The 23515-nt window shown below is 44.2% G+C and overlaps 1 protein-coding gene across 7 annotated transcripts in view; it reads left to right on the top strand.

Annotated features, from left to right (window-relative positions):
• Window positions 1–23515, top strand: part of SUSD2 (sushi domain containing 2) — a 78274-nt gene that overhangs the window by 13506 nt on the left and 41253 nt on the right. For 3 of the 7 annotated variants that reach the window (XM_048821222.2, XM_048821219.2, XM_048821223.2), the window contains exons 4-11: window positions 106–257; window positions 1312–1479; window positions 1727–1901; window positions 7774–7975; window positions 12219–12304; window positions 13894–14162; window positions 16129–16272; window positions 22634–22792. In XM_048821222.2, coding sequence (XP_048677179.2) covers window positions 106–257; window positions 1312–1479; window positions 1727–1901; window positions 7774–7975; window positions 12219–12304; window positions 13894–14162; window positions 16129–16272; window positions 22634–22792 — 1355 coding nt within the window. The remainder of the gene's footprint in view (window positions 1–105; window positions 258–1311; window positions 1480–1726; window positions 1902–7773; window positions 7976–12218; window positions 12305–13893; window positions 14163–16128; window positions 16273–22633; window positions 22793–23515) is intronic. The other 4 variants (XM_048821220.2, XM_048821228.2, XM_048821227.2 and 1 more) reach the window with 4 other exon arrangements.

The following is a 23515-nucleotide window of genomic DNA, read 5'->3' as shown; positions in this document are numbered from 1 at the left end:
ACTTACAGTGGACTATTGGGTGTCTGTTTGCTTAATGAAACACAAAAAAGACACAGAGTATCTTCCTTCAATAGCCACGCTAGACTATATTCTCCATATTAACAGGTTCAAGCAGGAAATTGAAACCAGTGGCTATGTTTCTGAAGATGGAAGAGCCCACTGCATCTCCCCTTTGCTGTATGAAAGTGGCCTCATCCCCTTTGAGATTTCCAGGGATGGTGGGCTCACATTTCCTCACTCTGCAACTTGGTTATCAGGTTATCAGTCTATCTGTTGTTTGCATGTCCTTTCACATAGTCACCATATCATATGTTGGGGGGGGGAGGGATAGCTCAGTGGTTTGAGCATTGGCCTGCTAAACCCAGGGTTGTGAGTTCAATCCTTGAGGGGGCCATTTAGGGATCTGGAGCAAAAATTGGGGATTGGTCCTGCTTCAAGCAGGGGGTTGGACTAGATGACCTCCTGAGGTCCCTTCCAACCCTAACCTTCTATGAATATCCTCACCTCGGATAACCCTTCTCCTCTGGCCATTTCTGTTCTTCCTGTGTGGGCTGTGATATTAGCTGGCCTCAGAAAAGTTGCTTTCACCACTCCTTGTACCTTATATTTTGAGAAAAGAGGCTTTCCGTACTTTCATAAATTGCTGAGGCTGTTCCACAATTTCATGTTGCTGATATCAGATATTCTGGGCTAAAAGCATAGCTTAGCCAAAGGTTGTTCCCTTTTGGCTTTCATGGGAGAGTTGCTACCTATGTAGCACAATGGTCTTCATTTGTGTTGGTCTGGTAATGCGTAGGGCAGGGGGTAGGCAACCTATGGCACGTGTGCCAAAGGAGGCATGCGATCTGATTTTCAGTGGCACTCTCACTGCCCGGGTCCTGGCCACCGGTCTGGGGGGCTCTGCATTTTAATTTAATTTTAAATGAAGCTTTTTAAACATTTTAAAACCTTATTTACTTTACAGACAACAATAGTTTAGTTATATTTTAAAGACTTGTAGAAAGAGACCTAAAAACATTAGCATGCATTACTGGCACGCGAAACCTTAAATTAGAGTGAATAAATGAAGACTCGGCACACCACTTCTGAAAGGTTGCTGATCCCTGGTGTAGGGCATGCATCTGAGACAAACTTAGCAAGCCCTGGCATGCTGACCAAGGTGTAAGTGGCTCTTTTTATATAGTTACTCTATTTAGAAAGATTCATACTAGAAATATTGCAAACCCCTTAATTACAATAAAACCACTTTTCCAGTGTTATAGAAAGCAAATGAGCAGTTAACACATGAGCATCTTCTGTTCCATAATGCAGTACATCACAGCAAAGTGTCAGCTGCAGAAAAAAGCACACTAGTGAATGCCACAAAGTGGCAGTACTATGGCACACCCAACACAGGAGGAAATTTGACTGTCACATGGATGCACCAGACATTTCCAGCTAGACGTGTCAATATAGAAGTCTGGGGGTACCAAGAAACAGGTAAATCAGGAATCTGTATATGTGTGTAGGGAGGGGCATTATCTTACTCATAGTTTATACAGTGCCTAGCACAATGTGGTCCTGATCTTGATTAGAGCTTGCAAATGCTACCATAATATAAATAATTTATAATAATATTGATGACTGTTATTCTGCATTTAAACACACGTGAAAGAGTGTAATTGCCATTGTGTGGTCAAGAGCTCTTTATCACCTTGCAAAAGGGTTTTCTACCTTCCTTCAATAGGTGAGAGTTACTCAGAGAATTGGATGGCTGAATGGAAATATCTTTACACCCTGGGAAAGGAAGAACCCAATAGTGGAACATTTACTTTCATTCCTGTACCTGCTAAAGCAGATTATAATACCTGGGACATTGGAGCTTTGAGAATCAGTCCAAGCAACTATTCTGATGGGCAGAGGCAAGTAACTGATAGATAACACAGAGGCATTTGTTTATAGTGGAAGCATCAGTCCTGGCTCCGTACCTAAGGTTGACTTTTCTTTTGCAGTTAAAGTAGGGATTCATTGTTTTTGTTTTGTATAAAAAAAATCCAGCATATCCTTCTCCAAATTACATTACTTACTCTTTGGGCATGGAGTGTATTTTCAGAGAACTTACAAGTAAGTAAATTACTTGGTTTGAATGAAAATAAATTACAAACTTAGTCCTGAAGAAACTTATTATCTACGTAAAGTCTTTTTTTGGTCACAAATGATATTAACAATGGAATAATACCAACACTGCAGACTTTTCATATAGGTTAAAATTAATTGGAATCTTGTGCAGAGGCTATTTATGAAGAAATTAGGTTGTAGTTAAATCAGTTGTATCTAATTGTTATGATTATATAGGCTACAGACAAGCTTGGGTAACTTCATTGAGACCATTGTGACACCAGCGGTAACTGATTATCACCCATCCTTTATGGCTAATTTGCATGCAGCACTGCTCTTGCTTATAATGAGTTAGCAGCATGAGGGAGACAAGACATATGTTGGGATCGTTTCCCACTGGGGGCACTATTGCATGATTGTATGCTTATTTGTAAGGCAATGTCAAGAACTCTGCTTTCAGGAAGTGCTTGATAAAAGGGGACCATATATGTGAATGTTGCACTGACTATCTTGGCTCTCTCATAAGAGCATAAGTTTTCCATCATGTTTTCCAGCATGGCCTGCATGTTATACATCGATTAGAGCATGTTTTCCAATATGCATTACTTTAATTTATCAGCATTGAATTTCATTTGCCATTTTGTAGCCCAGTCACCCAGTTTTGTGAGATCCCTTTGTAACTTTTTGCAGTCTGCTTTGCACTTAACTATCTTGAGTAATTTTGCATCATCTGCAAATTTTGCCACCTCAGTGCTTAGCCATTTTTCCAGATCATTTATGAATATGTTGAACAGCACTGATCCCAGTACAGATCCCTGCGGGACACCACTATTTACCTCTCTCCATTCTGAAAACTGGCCATTTATTCCTACCCTCTCGTCTTATGCTTGAACACCAAATAATGGATCAGGAGTTCTCACTGGTAGATGATTTGGCCTCAACTGTCACAACTCTTTTGAAGGTTCTGTGGCCCCATTCTAGCTTGGGCATCAGTGCTTGAAAAGCTTCCCATGGCACTGTTGCCTGGGCTTCACTGTGTACTAAGCTGTGACCCTGCTAGGAGGAACTGAGAAACAAGTGTTGGAGGAGTCCTTAAAGCACAGAGACACTGGGATTCATGCACTGGGCTCTCCCTGCCTCCTTCGCATAGTGGTAGACTCACTAATACAACCCTCTAGCTCAACTGCAGATTGAGGAACAGATTAACCTGTACGCTTCAGCTGCTTTGCCTTGCTCTGGCAATGAAAGCAGCTATTAATTCTGTTTAACTGGCTGGTTTGCTCTGGTCACATTGCCCTACCTTGCTGTGCCAGTGATTTTTCCCTTAAGTTACTTTTTTTAAAATGATTTAACATTAATACTACATATCTTAAAATCATTGATGGTATCACTCAGTAAAATCCTCTGTGGGTTTCTTATGGGTTTGTTTAATGTTCATGTATGACATTTTAAATATTTTTTTAAAATAAGAAAATTGCTAGACAAAAAACATTAAAATAGTTATGGTTGAGATTACATATCTATAATTTAAGAGTAAAAACTGTACAGTCATGGTGTAATTGTCCCAAAACTAGGCATTACATACTTAGGAAATCCAGAGCTAATGTTACACTTACAAGCAATCCAAACATTTAAAGGTGGTAAATGCATGTTTAGGCACCCAAGGAACTTTAACTCTGTCTTGTAGTGATAATATGACATGAAAACAAACAAATAAAAAAACTAACATATATTTAAAAATCAGTTTAATCTGAGACTGTGATGATTTGGGCAGTATATATACACTTCTTGAATTGTGTGAGAGTTTATTAATTCTCAGTATGTATTTCTGTCAAGCTGCAAACTCAATTTTGAATGCGCAACTTCTTTGCCTTCTCTGTTGTCCTCTTACCTCCATGTTGCGCTGGAACTCCAAAGGGCAGTGGTACAGGAGTAACATTACTGGGTCATTAAATCTAGATCAGGGGTGGGCAAACTTTTTTTTTCGGGGTGCGAAACTGTATGAAGGGCCGGGTAGGGAAGTCTGTGCCCCCCAAACAGCCTGGCCTCTGCCCCCATTCACCCTCTCCCACTTCCCGGCCCCTGACTGCTCCCTCCTGGGACCCCCCACCCCAAACCCCCCCTGCTTCCTGTACCTTGACTGCCCTGACCTATCCACACCCCCGCCCCCTGACAGGCCCCCCGGGACTCCCACGCCCTATCCAACCCGACCTTTTCCCCGAACACATACTGCCCCAAAACCTCTGCCCCATCCAACTGCTCCCTGTCCCCTGTCTGCCCCCTGGGACGCCCCTGCCCCTAACCACCCCCCCTGTGCCCTGACTGCCTCCCGGGACCTGCTACCCAACCCACCCACCGCCATGCGTGCTGCCGCCCCCCCCCCCCGCCCCGGGCCACTCAGAGCAGCAGGAGCTTGCAGCCCTGCTGCCCATGCAGCAGCGTGGCTGCGGGGGAGGGGGAACAGCTGGGGAGGGGCCAGGGGCGAGCCTCCCAGGCCAGGAGCTCAGGGGCCGGGCAGGACGGTCTCCCGGGCTGTAGTTTGCCCACATCTGATCTATATGGTTCTCTATTCAAAGTGAAGCACTGTAGACCATAGACTGGCTCCTAACCAAGAGAATAGGGTATCAGAGGTTGTCTGGCAATAGTTACCTGGCAGGGGTCTGATCACATGGTGCGGCTGATCAGGGAGTGACCTGACAACAGAGTTCGGAGATTACAAAAGAGGGGCTTGGAGCTATGAGAGGGAGAAGAATCCAGAGATCATAGAATCATAGAATATAAGGGTTGGAAGGGACCCCAGAAGGTCATCTAGTCCAACCCCCTGCTCGAAGCAGGACCAATTCCCAGTTAAATCATCCCAGCCAGGGCTTTGTCAAGCCTGACCTTAAAAACCTCTAAGGAAGGAGATTCTACCACCTCCCTAGGTAACGCATTCCAGTATTTCACCACCCTCTTAGTGAAAAAGTTTTTCCTAATATCCAATCTAAACCTCCCCCACTGCAGCTTGAGACCATTACTCCTCGTTCTGTCATCTGCTACCATTGAGAACAGTCTAGAGCCATCCTCTTTGGAACCCCCTTTCAAGTAGTTGAAAGCAGCTATCAAATCCCCCCTCATTCTTCTCTTCTGCAGGCTAAACAATCCCAGCTCCCTCAGCCTCTCCTCATAACTCATGTGTTCCAGACCCCTAATCATTTTTGTTGCCCTTCGCTGGACTCTCTCCAATTTATCCACATCCTTCTTGAAGTGTGGGGCCCAAAACTGGACACAGTACTCCAGATGAGGCCTCACCAATGTCGAATAGAGGGGAACGATCACGTCCCTCGATCTGCTCGCTATGCCCCTACTTATACATCCCAAAATGCCATTGGCCTTCTTGGCAACAAGGGCACACTGCTGACTCATATCCAGCTTCTCGTCCACTGTAACCCCTAGGTCCTTTTCCGCAGAACTGCTGCCTAGCCATTCGGTCCCTAGTCTGTAGGTGTGCATTGGGTTCTTCCGTCCTAAGTGCAGGACCCTGCACTTATCCTTATTGAACCTCATCAGATTTCTTTTGGCCCAATCCTCCAATTTGTCTAGGTCCTTCTGTATCCTATCCCTCTCCTCCAGCGTATCTACCACTCCTCCCAGTTTAGTATCATCCGCAAATTTGCTGAGAGTGCAATCCACACCATCCTCCAGATCATTTATGAAGATATTGAACAAAACCGGCCCCAGGACCGACCCTTGGGGCACTCCACTTGATACCGGCTGCCAACTAGACATGGAGCCATTGATAACTACCCGTTGAGCCCGACAATCTAGCCTATGTTCCTATGTTCTAGATGAAAGGCTACTCCTGGGGAAATTCTGTGCCACTGTGTGCGTGCATAATTAATGAGTCACGCATATTTTTAATTTTTTGCACAAAAAAGCTTCTGCTGAAAAGTTGCTATGGCAATAGAACACAGCAGCAGCTCACAGCCAGCTAGGGAAGAGAGAGAGCGTGCCTTCTTCACAGCGCCTGTCGGGAGACAGAGTGGGGGTCCTGGGGGGTCAGACGGGCTCATAAGGGCTAGTGCGGGAGGACAGACTGGGGCAGGGGCTGAATGGTACTGTAGGTACAGGACCACATGATGAGGAGGAAGGGGGTGCAGAGCTACAGGGGGAAGGGGAGTGGCTGAGTGGGGACACACACACATGGGGACAGGGGGAAGGGGTGGCTGAGTGGGGGCACAGAGAAACATGGAGATGGGGAGGGAGGTGCAGGGCCACACAGGGACAGAGGGGTGGCTCAGTGGGGACACAGAGACACATGGGGATGAGGGAGGGGGTGCAGGGCTAAATGGGGATGGTGGGAGTGGTGTCTGAGTGGGGGTGGAGAGACACATGTGCCTGACTGAATGGGAGATCTTGGCTGGGGTCAGCCAGGGTTTGCATGGGGGAAGCTCCCTATCAGTCCCCACCCTGACCCCGAAAAAACCTGTTCCATGCTTTTCCCACCCATACCTAACAATCCTCCAAGTTCACACTCAGGCTCCTTCCCAGCAATTATTTCCCTCTTCCTCAGCTCCTCCATTACCTCTGACTCCCCCCAGCCTTTGCAGTGCTTCTGGAGGGTGTGGAAAATATGGTTCTGTATTGTAGTTTAAATGAATTATTACTCAGAGTTCTGTATTAATGTGCCTAGTAAGGAATGTATTTGTCAAAAAACATTTTTCTGAATCTTTTTTGTTGTCTGTATTGTTACAGACATACTTGCTGACAGGTATTTTTAAATGAATGACCAAAAATAATTTAAATTGGTGTTTCTATATTGTGTTATTTTGACAAATAATATATGCAGAATTTGAAAATATTGTGCACAGATTTTTTATTTTTTTGTTGCAGAATTTCCCTAGGAGTAAAAGTCATATGGAGCAGGGAGGGGAAGGATCCTGGATGGCTTTGGCCTATGCCCAAAGAACTCTCGAGTGATGAGGAAATTGAGGCAGGGAAAATGGATATAGATGTTTATGTTGTTGAGATCTCCATGCTTTGTGTCTTAAGTAAAGAGTAATGGTATTTTAGAATTTTGTGCAAAGTCTGTCTGTGTCTATTTGCTTTCACTGTTGCATATTGCTGAAGAGTGAAACTGCATACCAGAAGGCACATGCCTTTGTTGGAATTCTGGGGGATGTGCAAGAGCTGCTGGGGAGGCTTGTGGGAGATGGTACTAGTTTCAGAGCCTAGACTATTTGGACAGAAGTGTTCCCACTGCCAAGAGGATTGTCAGATGTCAGGTTTGTACCTGGAGACCGTACCTGGAGACCATGCCTAGAAGCCCAAAGCCAGGGACAGTGCTTAAATTCTGCCCAGACCCAGCATTCTACAGGCACATGGGATTAATTAAGCATTTGGATTCCCTCACAGTAATCTGCTGAGTGTTCAATAGGGGGAGGTCAACCAGATCTGTTTCGGGGACCACAAACTCTAAAATGCCTTAATCATAATTGAATGGTTATTGCATGATGTCACTGTAGGTTTGAGGCAGGAAATCTATAGGTAACAGTGAAGCAACTATTATCAAATGAAAACCTTTAGGTTGTAAAGTTTTCATAATTCTAGTTTTGATGGTATAGTTAGGTAATTTGGCATTCAGTAAATAAGACAAAATAATGCTTCCTCTGTTGGTCTAAGTTTTTTCTTTTTTAGCAATGTTCCATCAATCTGGAGCCCAGTGCATGCACTGGCCTGGCACCTTGGGGAAGACTTCAGGAAAGACTCAGCTTCCTGGGCAACAGCCAAGTGCCTGGAATGGGACAGGAGGGAGGAGACCCTTCCTGACTTCCTGGAAGAAATTATCGATTGCCCCTGCACCTTGGCACAAGCCAGAGCTGACACTGGCAGGTTCCATGTAAGTTAGTACTGTCTAATGTGGAGCCAGATGAGCTAATATATTTTATTAGGTAGACCTAGAGGTTTAGGAACCTTTTATAGAAATATTTTTTTTGCAGTGACATAATAAATTTACCTGCCCAAATTCTGTCTCCCTAGTCTCTTTGCCTAGCCAATCCCAGTTTCCCCCTTCATGCTCTTTGTGCTACGTGGCTCTCTCTCCCCTGCCCTACCACTCTGCACAGGCTCCTAGTCTCCTTTCCAGGGCTCCTAATCCAATCAGTCTCCTCCCCATCCCATTTCTACCCTCACACCAGCTCCTTTTTAGATATCTCTCCTCCCCTCTTCCCCCTGACTGGTTCCTAGTCCCTGTCTCCTTGTCCCGCTAGTCCCAGGCTCCCCTCTCCTTCTAGCCCTTGGTTACTGTCTCCTTGATTAACAAGTCCCAGTGTTCCATCCTCAGATCCAGTCTCACTAGACTCCTTGTCCCAATCTACTCCTTTCCCTCCCATTGGTATGGATTTTGTTCCCTCTGCATTTGAATCAGATAGCTTCCTCCTCCATGCTGCCTGGGTGCCAAGGGTGGGGGGAGGGGCACTGAGAGCATAAGGTCCTTGTTCTCACTGGCCCCACCTCAACCCAGAGCAGCTGGCAGCAGCAATTACAGAGTGAGTCTTTCTGAACCCCTGTAGCCCTATACTGGAGCATGCTCAGTCACCTGTAGAGTTGTTATACACGTAGTTCGGTCACACGCTGGAGATATGAGTGGATTGAGCACTGAGAGCCAAGAGGCTGGAGATTGCAAAATGGAATCTGGAGATTTTAGCTGGTAATATAGAAGTCTCTACTGAGTAGTGTGAACTATTCTATTGCAAAGGCATATAACTTGGCCACATTTGGGCAGCTTTTCATGGGGATAGCAAAAGGTAGATCTCTGACACCAAAGCCTGTCCCTGCCAGATTTCTAGTTTCTCTGCCAAGGGATGTGGGGGCGCTAGAGCATTTAAAAGAAAAGGTCTCTAGCATTTTTAATGAGGGCAAAACAACATATTTCCCCCAGCCTCATTCTCAGAAATGGCTGAACCCAAATGGCTGAAATTATAAAAACAATATCAGAATATGCCAAACACATAGCATGGAAATTTTCATCCCAAACTGTTAGTTTCTCAAAGTTATAAGCAACTGAAAATAGGGTCTTATAATGGGCAGTGTTGGGCAACCAACCATAAGAGGCTCCAACCAGCCCCTCTTACAATAAAAACATAGGTGGCCTGTAAAGGTTTATTTTATGCCCTTTTTTGTTTTATTATGGTTAAAGAAGGCCTGAAAGATTTTGTTTAAAAATATTGTTTCAGTATTGCTAACTCTTGAGATTTTTATCGTGATTGATGGGATTTCAGGGGGTGCTGGTGATCCTCTCATGCAGTTCAGTGCTGCCAGAATCTCTCCCTTCTGCTTGCTGCTCTCACAGGAGGGGGGCAAAGAGCTGCACTCTCCTCCCACACCCCTGGGATAGCTCAGTGGTTTGAGCATTGGCCTGCTAAACCCAGGGTTGTAAGTTCAATCCTCAAGGGGGCCATTTAGGGATCTGGGACAAAAACTGGGGATTGGCCCTGCTTTGAGCAGGGGGTTGGACTAGATGACCTCCTGAGGTCCCTTCCAACCCTGATATTCTAGGTCTAGGTCTAGGTCCTGTAAGTAACAGACAGGATGGCGCCCCTACTGCTGCTGCTCCTCCTGCCTTGAGTACCTAGCCTGGGCAGGGACAGAGGAGAATGAAGAGCTCCTGAAGCTGACACCCCAGTCTGGGAAGGTGAAGAGGGGACCCTGCTGCAGACTGCCAAAGCTTGAGGGGCGGGGGGTGAAGAACCCCAGGAGGAGAAGAGGAGAGGCTGTGGTTGCAGAACTGATGGGAGTTGGAGGAGTTGAATTGATTGGAGGGTTGAAGTTATGGAAGCCAGGGCTGGGTTTGGTGCAGGGATGGTGCAGGGACTGGAGGATAAGATTAGTTGCTGGACACAGGACAGGCAGATTTTGGAGTGAGAGCTCTTGCAGCAGGGAGGCAAAATCACCGTACCCAATAAATTTGGGAGAGTGAGCAACTCTATTTGTTTCACACACACACTGGTGTTAGATAGGGGGAGTTCAAAACTCAAAAAGACAGACTGAAAAAATACTATCTTGTAAAAAATAAATCTTATGATTCTGGGGTCCAACTCATGGTTTTTGGTCTCTTGAAGTTGGCAGTATTGTTTCAGTTTGGTGAATATCTCAGACTCTACTGTGAACTTTCACACCTAAATTGAAAAGGTGATGTTGAATCTAGTGGAAAAAAAAAAAATTTGTTTTTAAAAAACCTTCGTGTCTCACTTTCTGAATCTTTTGTTCTCTTGTGATACCATAATCTTACTAATTCTTTAGTTGCTTTAGTCTTCCAGAGTATACAAGATCTGAATTACTAATGAAAAACATGCCACACATATACACCTAGTTAACAAAAGGTTTCAGATCTTCTCTGTAAATCATAAAACAACCAAAAAAGGGCACAAATTATGTCCTTATGGGTGCTGCAATTCAGGTATGCAAGTGCCCCATGCACCTTTGATCACAGATTTTTTGGTAGCAGTGCCTGTTCAGCCCATGCATGCGCTTCGAACATCCCCGTACCGAGGCTATATAGAACAGCATGGGTGAATCTGCCTCAGTTCCTTCTCAGCTGGGCTGGGCCGTGTCTGGGGCCAGGCCGGGGCCAGGGCCAGGGGGGTTTCCCTGAGCACCTGTGTGGTGCTAAGAAGGGTGCTATGCGGCCGCGCAGCTTACAGCTTAGCTCTCCAACCTTAAATAGGATTTACATATGGCAGGCACCCTCAGTTTCCCAGTTTGATCCCCACCCCTACTAGTGGAAAAATACCAGTAGTCCAAGATGGAGTCCAGTACCAGGTGGCATGATCACATGACCCTGCAGTGTCAAAGCAGCGATAAGTCCTCAGGAAGACTTCCCAGGAAGGTGGGAGATTAGCATCTTCAAAGTCCTCTTAAGAAGAAAAGGAGTACTTGTGGAACCTTAGAGACTAACAAATTTATTTGAGCATAAGCTTTCATGAGCTACAGCTCACTTCATCAGATGCATGTCCTATTGTTCTCCCTAATGGCCCATTGACTAACCAGCCAGACTGATTGCATTTTGTCTGGTGGGCATTCCCCAGGTGCAAACCCACTTGTAATTGTTACATAGTCAATAATCCTAACTTTAGATACATAAATGATACATCCATAGAAATAGGATAATCATATTAAGTAAATCATAGTCTTTCCAATGATATCTCACATGACCCATCTTGCATAAACTACATCTTAGTTATGCCAAAATCAAATTACAACAATATTTCTATGAAGAATATGGGGCGTAGTGTCACAGTTGATCTTTGGGTGTATTATCTCATTATGAATCTGCCAACATCCAGCCTCCTTCTAGAGTGTTAGCCCAGTCTGCAAGGTCTCAGTCTATCTCTCTGGCAATATTCAAGGATTTCCAAATGATGAAATTTGCAAAGCTGCAACCTGGACTTCAACACACATTTTCTCCAAAGTATGGTTTGGTTCTTTGAAATGTGTCCCTTGGGTGCTCCACTACCCGCACTTCTCCGCTTTGGAGTTTCCTCTCATGAAATTTTGTGATAGAGAAGGAACTTAGGGTGGTTTGCCTGTGTAGCTCCATATATCCTCAGTGCAGGTATGAGGATGTTTGGAGTACAACTGTGCGCCAAATGGGCACCGCTACTGAAAATCTCTGATCAAAGATGCATGCGCACCTGAAGTGGAGCACCCATAGGGAGAGACATCTCGAAGAACTCTAATTAGGAGAATAACTGCTCCTTCTGGCTCTTGCAAATTACTTAATTTGAAATACTGGTTTTGAAATAATGCTATGCTTGAGTGTGTGCAGACACCAATATATGAAATTGTGACTGAGTAAAGTGTCATCTTTTGGAAGGAGGGGGGTGGTTGAAAACTTGTAAGATACTCTTTCACATTTTTGTCTGCTTGTTATTTAAACATTTTTTATCCTAGATGTTTGAAGCTTTAGGAGAAATTTCTCCTCTTAGCCTAAACTGATCACACAAAAATCATGTTAATGGCTTGTTCTAATGAAAAGTTAGCCTTAACTATGGAGTTGTGACCAGCACATCCCAAAGAGACATAGACAAAACAAAAAGGACACAACAGGAATTCCAGCAAGTATGAACATTTGTCTCTTTCAGACTGATTATGGGTGTGACATTGAAAAAGGGAGTGTGTGCACTTACCATCCTGGAGCTGTGCACTGTGTAAGGGCCATTCAGGCCAGGTAAATACCTGCTTTTTTATTAAGCATTCAAAGGAGCATTATCAGACAGTTTATGTCCCCAAATTTGACTTGCCTTTAATTTGTTATAATTCATTGTGAAAATTCTCTGGACTCTAAGTGTACATCTACACAATGAGTGGCAGCAAGTCTCAGAGCCGGGTCAACAGACTCGGGCTTGCACTACAGCACTAAAAACTTCTCCCCAGCCCAACCCTGAATGTCTGTCTGCATGTCTATTTTTAGTGCATAGCATGAGCCTGAGTTTGTTGACCCAGGCTCTGAGACTCACTGCCACTTGCTGTGTAGAGGTACACTAGGGGGTATGTTCTTTCCTTAAACAGGGATCTTTTGCCTCTCAGGTAAATGCCCTAAGCAGTGAACTGTGGAGTTATTCTCACTATTTCTGGCCCAATTAATATTTAATTAGTTAAGTGGAATAGCTTCAACAAGAGAGTCAGAGGGACCTACATACTCCAGTGGTTAGGGCAATCACCTGATAGATGGGAGACGCCTTCTCATCCTTTCTCACGCAGAGGGGCGGAATTGAACGGAGGTCTCCCACATCCTGGGTGAGTCCCCTTACTAGTGGGCCGCTATTTTGTGTGGGATTAGGTATGCTCAGAATAAGTTTACCAGATCAGGTCCCGCAAGCAAGAATGGCACTCCCCTGCTCATCATCTCTATTTGATTTGAAGATTGTCCTGGGTCTTCGGCATGAGATAGGCATCTGGGCACCTGCCTGAGACAGGAGTGTGCATACCCAGAGGAAGAAATCTAGCCACCTAGGGGACTTTTACGGCAGAAATTTAGGTGCCAAATGAGTTTAGGCAGCAGCTGAGCAGGGGTTTTGTGGATCACAATAGAACCTAAATCTGAGCTGTAGGTGTATAAATCCTGTTGCAGATTTAAGCCCCAGTGTTTCCTTAGTTGCAGTCTCTGTCCTTCGAATCGTATTTATATTCCAGTTGTATGCAGTATTTTGATTTGTTCAGTCTTAGGTGATAGCACAACCATAGGGGGACTATACAGATTGTCAGGACCTGAACTCTTTAGCATGCAATAGCCTCTTTCTCTATCTCCCCTCGCTCCCCAACCCCAATTCACTTGTTGTCTATGCTGCTGAGATAGGCCTTTTTTATACCAGAAAATGGCACAAGTTTAACTACATTTATTTTAAACTCAATATAGTTAAACTAGTGTGAATCCCTAAAGTAGACCTAATTAAATCAATTTAAATTTTGCTTTTATCAGTTTAGTTTAATTCAGTAATTTACGGTATGTGGCCATTTAACTAGTTCAATTATAAATCAATTTTAGTTGATCAGTGCAACTTCCTAGTACAGACAAGCTCTTGGATGTAAAAATCCTTTCTTGTCTTATCCCAAATTAGTGACTCCATACTTTATCCTAACCTAAACTAACTTTCAGGGATGGAAAAATCTTAACTGGGCCCATCTAATCACCATAGACATTACAGAATGTCTTGTAATGTCAATAAACAAAAAAACACTTGAGCTCCAAACTCATAAATATTTGTACTTCAAAGCTGAAATGGTGAATCTTTCTTCTCAATGCATTTCTCCAACCAGCCCCCAGTATGCATCGGGACAGCAGTGCTGCTATGACTCCACAGGTACCCAGATCCTCACACGAGACTCCATAGGGGGAAGTACACCTGATCGAGGCCATGACTGGGGTTCTCCACCTTTCAAAAAGCCTCCTAGGGTTCCTGGTTTTTCTCATTGGCTTTATGATGTCATCAGCTTTTATTACTGCTGTCTGTGGTCTGATAACTGTCAGTTCTACCTGAAGCACCGTCCCTCCAGTGACTGCAGGACTTACAAACCTCCTCGGGTTGGTAAGGGCTTCAGAGTTCCACTGAATAGTAAAGATGTTTTTTTGTTTGGATGCATAAAAGATATAGTCTCAGAATTCAGAGTAACAGCCGTGTTAGTCTGTATTCACAAAAAGAAAAGGAGTACTTGTGGCACCTTAGAGACTAACCAATTTATTTGAGCATAAGATTTTGTGAGCTACAGCTCACTTCATCAGATGTGTCCGATGAAGTGAGCTGTAGCTCACAAAAGCTTATGCTCAAATAAATTGGTTAGTCTCTAAGGTGCCACAAGTACTCCTTTTCTTTTTGCGTATATTCTCAGAAGTTATGTCATGGATGGGAGTCCAATGTGCCAGTCTAAATTTGCCAACAACTGTCATGGTAAACAGTTTGGAAGAACTGTCGAGGGCAAGGATTGTACTTGCTCTACTCTGCCGCTCTAGGATCCTGAACTCTCAATTTCCTCAGTAGCTCTTAGGAGCCTGGCTCATCATAAGGTTAAATTTATCTGAGGACTAGCTAATTCCCAAGGCTTTAGGCCATCAGTGGATGCTATGCCAGAAAGAACAGAGGGGCTGTTGCTTTTGACAATTCATGACAATAGCTAGACAGTTGGTATGCTGAGACTGCTACTATTTATACCAATAATAATCTCACTGTAATGTAGTCCTCCCTCCTCTCTTTCTCGCTCAGTTGTTTGTCTCCATCTCTTCCCTCCTGCCACATGCTAACCCGGCTACTGTCTTTTTATTACACCTGTGCAGTGACCAGCCCAATGGGGCTCTGATTCCTGGTTGGGGCTTCTATGCAACCACAATGAGTATGATATTGTTGTCAATATGAATATAATTAATAACACTGTTAAAAATAAAAATAAAATTAGGAGGAATGGCTGGCATACCACTGGTGGTCCCACCCTTATTCTACCAACCTGCCCTGCTCTCCCCTGCACTGCGAAATCCTGCCTTCTCCCTAATACACAGAAACAAGAGGGAGTTGGGATTGTTTTAGGGCAGGGAGAAACTACCAGAGACCAGTGCATAACTGGAGAAGGTTCACAGGTGACCCAGCTAAGAAGATAACATGGGGGAGCTGGTAATTCCAGGATTCCTGACTCTCCTACTACAGTCAACATTCCCACTAGTGCCAGTTCTCCCTAGCCTTCTGTCTCTCCCTTCATTTCCTACTGTTGGCAGCTCCCCTCTGTCTCCAAATTCTCCCATGTTTCTTGGCTCATCTGGCTCTCCCAGGACTACCGGCTGTCCTGGGGCTGTTGGTGTTACTGGCTGACTTGGGTCTCCCAGTGCTGCAAGCTCTCCAGGTCAAATCTGTTTCACACAATCTCTTAGAGGTTGTTCTCTGAATGTGGAGTATAATTCGGATATTTTCTCAGTACATACCAAAGCCTTGTCTAACTGGCATATTTTCTGAACTCTCCCACTGTTGCTCTAGCACTGGTTCAGCAGCACCAATAGTGTTGCAGCACTAGCATAGATGTGCCACCAACATGTTTACTATTGTGTCATTGAGACATAATCTGGTCAGATCTAAATTGCACATCGGTAAAAATGCATGTGCCTAGTCTCTGCTTGAAGTGACACAACTGGAGTGGCACCAGGGGTGATAGAATGAGTGATTTCCTAAGGAGTATGTTATGTCTTTATCAGACAGAGCCATACTAACAATGGTCAGGAGGTGCATGGTCAGAGTATCAGCGAATGGAAGCAGTGATGTGTCAAAAAATAGTTCTTGCTAGTCCTACAGTGCTGTCTGAGTTCTGGGCCTTGGCCCTACGCCATGCATTTACTCCCTTCTGGTGCTACCAGTGGCATTGGGAAACACTCCCTCTGTACTCCTTTCATATTTTCTTCTCTCTGTATGAATGCTGTCCCCCGGAAGCCTCACAAAAATTATCTAGTGAGCCATGGAGCACATAATTGTTGTGTTTTTTTGGTTTTTATTATTTAAACGTATGTGTGTAAAACAGCTTCTGCTTTTGGGGATCCTCACTTCCTCACATTCGATGGAGCTAACATCACATTCAAAGGACAAGGTGAATACACACTGCTGGAGTCCAATCTGACAACCTTAAGAGTACAAGGAAGGACACAACCTGCCAGACCTCTCAATAGTAAGTTGGGGAAAGAACAAGCAACAAAGACAAATCATCTTTTGGGTTTGATCGTTTGGTTTAGTTTTATCTTTGTTTGAAAGCCAGAACTCTTTCTATCCTCCCTCTTTCCCTTAACTCACTCCCATCTTACTCCCTTTCCATCATTCACTTTTTCCCCCCCAAATCAAACTCAAGTGCTCCCTGCAAAACCTAAAACTATTTTGATAATCTAAATACAAGTATGTACATTTAAAAACATGTTCCATTTTGTTTGGAACTAAAGAAATGTGGCTGATCATTTCTGAGCACTTTGCTTGAATATTGTATCTCTTCCACTCTTGTTGGCCAGTTTGTCTTCTTAGATTGCTTGTTCTGGTGAGGGGCGGGGGGGGGGGCACTATTTTTATGTAAGTCTGTAGAGCACTTAGAACATTCTGGGTGCTGTTGTAGTAGATTCTGATTGCTTAGACCTGGCTCACCCCCCAACCTTGTCAACCATTTGTGTTTCTGAATAACTAATTTTCCATTTCTGCCATGACATCCATGACATTATCCTGTGTTGCTGTATGCTTCACTCACAAGACTGGGTACATATAAGGGATGGGAATTACTATTCTTGTTGTTATCCCCTGGAGTTTGAGATTGCAGGAGTGAAAACAGGAAGGCCAAATCACACTTGGAGTTGCTGCTAACAAGAGATGTTAAGAGTAACAAGAAGGGTTTCTTCAGGTATGTTGGCAACAAGAAGAAAGCCAAGGAGAGTGTGGGCTTCTTACTGAATGAGGAAGGCAACCTAGTGACAGAGGATATGGAAAAAGTTAATATACTCAATGCTTTTTTTCATAGAATCATAGAATATGAGGGTTGGAAGGGACCTCAGGAGGTCATCTATTCCAACCCCCTGCTCAAAGTAGAACCAATCCCCAACTAAATCATCCCAGCCAGGGCTTTGTCAAGCCTGACCTTAAAAACTTCAAAGGAAGGAGATTCCACCATCTCCCTCGGTAACACATTCCAGTGCTTCACCACCCTCCTAGTGAAAAAGTTTTTCCTAATATCCAGCCTAAACCTCCCCCAGTGCAACTTGAGACCATTTCTCCTTGTTCTGTCACTTTTTGCCTCTGTCTTCACGAACAAAGTCAGCTCCCAGACTCCTGCACTGGGCAGCACAGCATGGGGAGGAGGTGACCAGCCCTCTGTGGAGAAAGAAGTGGTTCAGGACTATTTAGAAAAGCTGGACGAGCACAAGTCTATGGGACTGGATGCACTGCATCTGAGGGTGCTAAAGGAGTTGGCAGATGGGATGGTAGAGCCATTGGCCATTATCTTTGAAAACTCATGGCGATCAGGGGACGTCCCAGAAGACTGGAAAAAGGCTAATATAGTGACCATCTTTAAAAAGGGAAGGAGGAGGATCCGGGGAACTACAGGCCAGTCAGCCTCACCTCAGTCCCTGGAAAAATCATGGAGCAGGTCCTCAGGGAATCAATTCTGAAGCACTTAGAGGAGAGGAAAGTGATCAGGAACAGTCAGCATGGATTCACTAAGGGCAAGTCATACCTGACTAATCTAATTGCCTTCTATGTCGAGATAACTGGCTCTGTGGATGAGGGGAAAGCAGTGGACATGTCATTCCTTGACTTTAGCAAAGCTTTTGATACGGTCTCCCACAGTATTCTTGCCAGCAAGTTAAAGTAGTATGGGCTGGATGAATGGACTATAAGGTGGATAGAAAGCTGGCTAGATCATCGGGCTCAACGGGTAGAGATCAATGGCTCCATGTCTAGTTGGCAGCCGGTATCAAATGGAGTGCCCCAAAGGTTGGCCCTGGGGCCAGTTTTGTTCAATATCTTCATTAATGATCTGGAGGATGGTGTGGATTGCACCCTCAACAAGTTTGCAGATGACACTAAACTGAGAGGCGTGGTAGATACGCTGGAGGGTAGGGATAGGATACAGAGGGACCTAGACAAATTAGAGGATTGGGCCAAAAGAAATTGGATGAGGTTCAACAAGGGGAGGGATAGCTCAGTGGTTTGAGCATTGGCCTGCTAAACCCAGGGTTGTGAGTTCAATCCTTGAGGGGGCCAGTTAGGGATCTGGGGCAAAAATTGGGGATTCGTTCTGCTTTGAGCAGGGGGTTGGACTAGATGACCTCCTGAGGTCCCTTCCAACTCTGATATTCTATGATTCTAAGGGCAAGTGCAGAGTCCTGTACTTAGGATGGAAGAATCCCATGCACAGCCAGTGTTTTCCCCAGGAATTGAACCTGGGGGCAGGTGTTCAAATTTACAGGGCGGGGAGTCAGGGCCAATGAGGGCTGAGACTATGAGGATGAAGGTGGGCTGTATGTCACCATAGTAAAAACTGAAAAATGTTTCATGACCATTTTATTAGATTTTAAAATCATCACACAAATTAAAGTTGGCTACTCAAGCCTTCTATGAAGTACTACATCTACATCCTTCTTGTTTTTTTGTTATAATTTTGCAGAACTCTGTTAATGAACTTCTTGAATGCAATGCATTCTTTGGTGGCTTCTCGTGTGTCCAGTACTTCCATTCCTTCAATTGATATGCTCATTAGTTCATTCACATGATCAGGCAGAAGGCAACGTCTTTCAAAACACACAATTCTATTCAATAATGAAAAAGAATGCTCAACTGTAGCTGTTGTGACTGGGAGTAGCAAGAGATGAATTCCTACTTCTTTCAGCCCAGGAAACGTAGCATAAAGATTGGCTTGAGCCACTAGTGATGATAAAAAAGAAGTTGAAGTCAAATCTTCATTCATTCGTCTTATGATATTCCACTCTGTGTTCAAATTCTCTATTCTGTCCTGAGCACATGGCAGCCCCATTGCTGGTAGTCCCTCACTCCCACTCAACTGTCAGTGTTTTATAAGACAGGGATCTGTAAAAGCTACATAGAGGTTGAGTAGAATCTAGAAGTCACTGTTGTCGATTTTTAAAAATCAAGTCTGTGTACTTTTTCAGTTGTCTTAAACACTTCTTGTCCTCTTCACTTAAGGATTCAATATAAATGCCTTCATTAGTCAACTTCTGGACTGAAGTCTTTGCTTCTTCCAGTACTTTTTCAATGGATAGCTCTCTGATTGAACCAAATGTAGCTTCTATTGCTGGACAAAGATCTTCTACTGTTGTAGCAGATGCCTGGATGGCATTGTGTAATGACCCAAGTGGTTTCAACAGTAGACTTACAAGAGAGAGAATGGCAATAGTCTTCTCTGAACGTAGTAGCAGAAGTAATCCACCAGCCTCATACTTAGTTCCATCCCATCTTGGTAGATACTTTCCAAAGCCAGTAATAATGGCTGGAGTAATTTTAAGACAACAGCCAAGGATCGCTCATGAGAAAGCCAGAGGGTTTTCCCAGGTTGGACTAATTTCAACTTCAGTCCCAGTATATCTTCTATATTTTCCAAGATATTCAAGATATTGGACTCTTGCTGAAAAAAGAATATAATGAAGACATTAAATTTATCGCTTTTTTAATGTCTTTTGAAGAGTCTGCAGCTCGTACTAGCGCTAGTTGGAGTAGATGGCCTCTGCAGTGTGTATAGGAGAGACTCGGGTTACACTTTTCTCTGAGCAAAGCTTTTGCTCATCCATGTCTTCCAGAGAAGTTTGTAGCTCCATCAAATGCACAAGCAGCCATCTGTTTGGGGTCCATATGACAAGCATTTAACTCTTCTATGATGTGGGTTTTCACAGATGCAGCCAATCTGTCTTCTATAACTTGAACATCTAGAAATGTATCTACTGGCCTACCACTGACATCAAGATAACATACACAATGACTTAATACTTGATGACTATTTGCATTGGTGCATTCATCAGCCATGTATGCAAATTTTTTGAATGTGGTGAGAGAGTTCTTTACTTTTTCAACTGTTGAGTCTTTCACTGTTGCACCACAGGCATCTAGCCAGTCAGTTGAGTTTCTTGCAAAAAGATAGTGAGCATTTGCTGGTCTTGTTCGGAACCAGTGTTCAACATCAGGATGAACAAGTGACAATGCACTTAACATTGGCCTCCAGTTTGTAGTGTGTGGTATCTCTTGCTTAAATAGAAAGTATGATGCCACAGCCATGTTTGTTCGCATGAACTGTGTTGTCTCCACCATTCTTAACAGCCTCATTAACACTCACTGGTGTTGTCCTTGGTCAGTGGAGACTCAGAGTTCAGAGGTGCTTTCACATGAGTTCATCTCCCAAGTGGGGGCAAGAAGGCACCTTGCTCATTCCTCCGGTTGCTCACTGTTCGCTCTGGCCACTGTTGTTTGTTGTGTCACTGTTCACTCCATCGCTCTGTTGCCAATGGCCCTGCGCCGTCACCTTCTGCTGCCACTGTGACCTCTGTGAGTTGGTCTCTTGAGGTTCCACCCAGCTCTCAGTGATTTTAGCTGAGCTCTCAGTGGGGGAACCTTGCTGCTAGTGCAGACTGGGCCGTCTCTTCCACAGAAACACAGTCCCACAGCAGGTCTAAGCACTTAGACCTGATTATCAGTGATTTCAGCTGTAGTGATCACTTAACAAAACAGAGACTATCTATGGAGCCTAATCACCTCTGTCTTTAAACAGTGGAGAGGGGCAGGTCTAATAGTACTTGTGACTCAGGCAGACCATCAAGCAAAACACCTGTCCTCACCCTCTCTCTCTATTTAGCTGTATGCCCTTTACTCATACAATAAGAATAACAACATTTCATTATACCTCCCCCCACCTTCATTCAAGTGATTTGTAACCCAACCCCAGCCAAAATCTATCACCTGGGCAACACAGCTCTGTTTGCTGGATACCTAGGTAGATTAGGTGTGAATGTAAATACAATCTGGTCCTGAAGCCTTTCCCCACAGCCCCTAGCTCATCACTAGCTGTCAGGGAGAGCTCATTTAGACTCTGCTTATAAATCATAATTTTAAATTATTAGGTTGGCCAACATCATTGAAATGAATGAACTGACATGGTCAGAAACACAACAGCTGTGAAAGGAAGCTAGTCTTTGTTCATACTTTTCAAACCTATTATACTTTTTCAGGTACACATATTTTATCATACACTGTATATGCTTTTAAAGTGTGTATTAATGTTTCAATTTCAATTTCAATTCAGATTTCCAAACAATCACTAAATTGGCAACACTGCATGTAACTAGTTCACAAAACTGGGGCTGGGGGTGTTGGAGAAATTTGGGGACGGGGGGAAATCCCCGTGCACCGCTACAGACTAGGGACTGAATAGCTAGGCAGCAGTTCTGCAGAAAAGGACCTAGGGGTTACAGTGGATGAGAAGCTGGATATGAGTCAACAGCGTGCCCTTGTTGCCAAGAAGGCTAACGGCACTGTGGGCTGTATAAGTAGGGACGTTGCCAGCAGATCGAGGGACGTGATCATTCCCCCCTATTCGACATGGTGAGGCCTCATCTGGAGCACTTTGTCCAGTTTTGGGCCCCACACTACAAGAAGGATGTGGAAAAATTGGAAAGCATCCAGTGGAGGGCAATTAAAATGATTAGGGGGCTGGAGCACGTGACTTATGAGGAAAGGCTGAGGGAACTGGGATTATTTAGTCTGCAGATTTCAGAGTAACAGCCGTGTTTTCGCAAAAAGAAAAGGAGTACTTGTGGCACCTTAGAGACTAACCAATTTATTTGAGCATCCGATGAAGTGAGCTGTAGCTCACGAAAGCTTATGCTCAAATAAATTGGTTAGTCTCTAAGGTGCCACAAGTACTCCTTTTCTTTTAGTCTACAGAAGAGAAGAATGAGGGGGGATTTGATAGCTGCTTTCAACTACCTGAAAGGGGGTTCCAAAGAGGATGGATCTAGGCTGTTCTCAGTGGTAGCAGATGACAGAACAAGGAGTAATGGTCTCGAGTTGCTGTGGGGGAGGTTTAGGTTGGATATTAGGAAAAACTTTTTCACTAGGAGGGTGGTGAAGCACTGGAATGCATTACTGAGGGAGATGGTGGAATCTCCTTTCTTAGAGGTTTTCAAGGTCAGGCTTGACAAAGCCCTGGCTGGGATGATTAAGTTGGGGATTGGTCTTGCTTTGAGCAGGGGGTTGGACTAGATGACCTTCTGAGGTCCCTTCCTTCTATGATTCTATGATTGGAGTGACGGATTTTTGAATTTCCTGACTTTTGAGTGCTTAGTATTGTAATCTCAACATGACATTAATAGGTAAGAAGGGAGAGGTTTGTGTCTTTATATATAATCTGTACACTTTACAAGCCACCCCAAAGAACCATTATTCATATTTATCCTATGTAAAATATGACAGTAAAAATCATAAAATTAACATATACTTTAGAGGGACTTGGGGCAGTGTTTTTAATCGAACTTGTTTTTGTTTGGAAGAAACTCTGGCTAAAGTGACAGGCTTGTCTTCAGTTGCCATACAGGAGAATAATTCTGATGTGATTGAGGTACGCAACTCAGAGCACTCTGGGATGTTGGAGGTCCTGTTGAACAAGGAGGTGCTTAGTTTCTCTGAGCAAAGCTGGATGGATTTGAAAGGTTAGACATTGATATCAACCTTGAAAAGGGTGGGTTATAGTGTTTCTGCTCCAATCACACTTTGTATTCCTACAAGGCCCCTGTGTAGTTAAACATCAGCCCAGATGTTTGTTCGCTCCAGTCCCTGCCTTCGTTTCCAAGTTGAATGGTCAATCTGGGGGTGATTCTAGAGATGACATGAGGGGCAAAATAGCTGACAGGCAGGGTCTCAGCAGCTATGCTGGGACACTATCATAGGTAATGGAATTATCTTCCTTAACCTGCATTTCCTTAGTCTAACTGGCACAAGAAGATGGCAAGAGAGGCCTGGGTCTGAGCAGAAGTGCAGGCACCAGGGTTAAGAATCCCTCCAAAGAAAGTTCTGAGGACTGAGTCAGTACAGCAGCACTTTGTGTAAATTATCCGTTATGGTTGAGATTTTCAAAGGAGCGTGAGGGATTTAGATGTCCAAATCCTATTGAAATCAGAGTTGGATGCCTATTTCCTTTGGGTTTCTTTGCAAATCCTAGCCTGTATTTCTGTGGTGCCTCTTCTCAGCAGTGGCAGTGACTCCCTCTGCATTATGGGTGGCACTTGGTTAGAGTGGCCCAAGGGAAAGGGAAGGAGCTGGTGAAGGGAGAAGCTGATGCATATTATGCTTCTCCATTAAGATGCTGTGGTCTAGATTGTGGTAGTTAGCCACTGGCCCACACTGGAATTAATGCCACCCCACTCCAGGGTGTG

Source organism: Caretta caretta, chromosome 15 (assembly GCF_965140235.1).
Source record: "Caretta caretta isolate rCarCar2 chromosome 15, rCarCar1.hap1, whole genome shotgun sequence".
Lineage (NCBI taxonomy): Eukaryota > Metazoa > Chordata > Testudines > Cheloniidae > Caretta > Caretta caretta.
The sequence above is the reverse complement of the archived record's forward strand: the minus strand, read 5'-3'. Positions and strand labels throughout refer to the sequence as shown.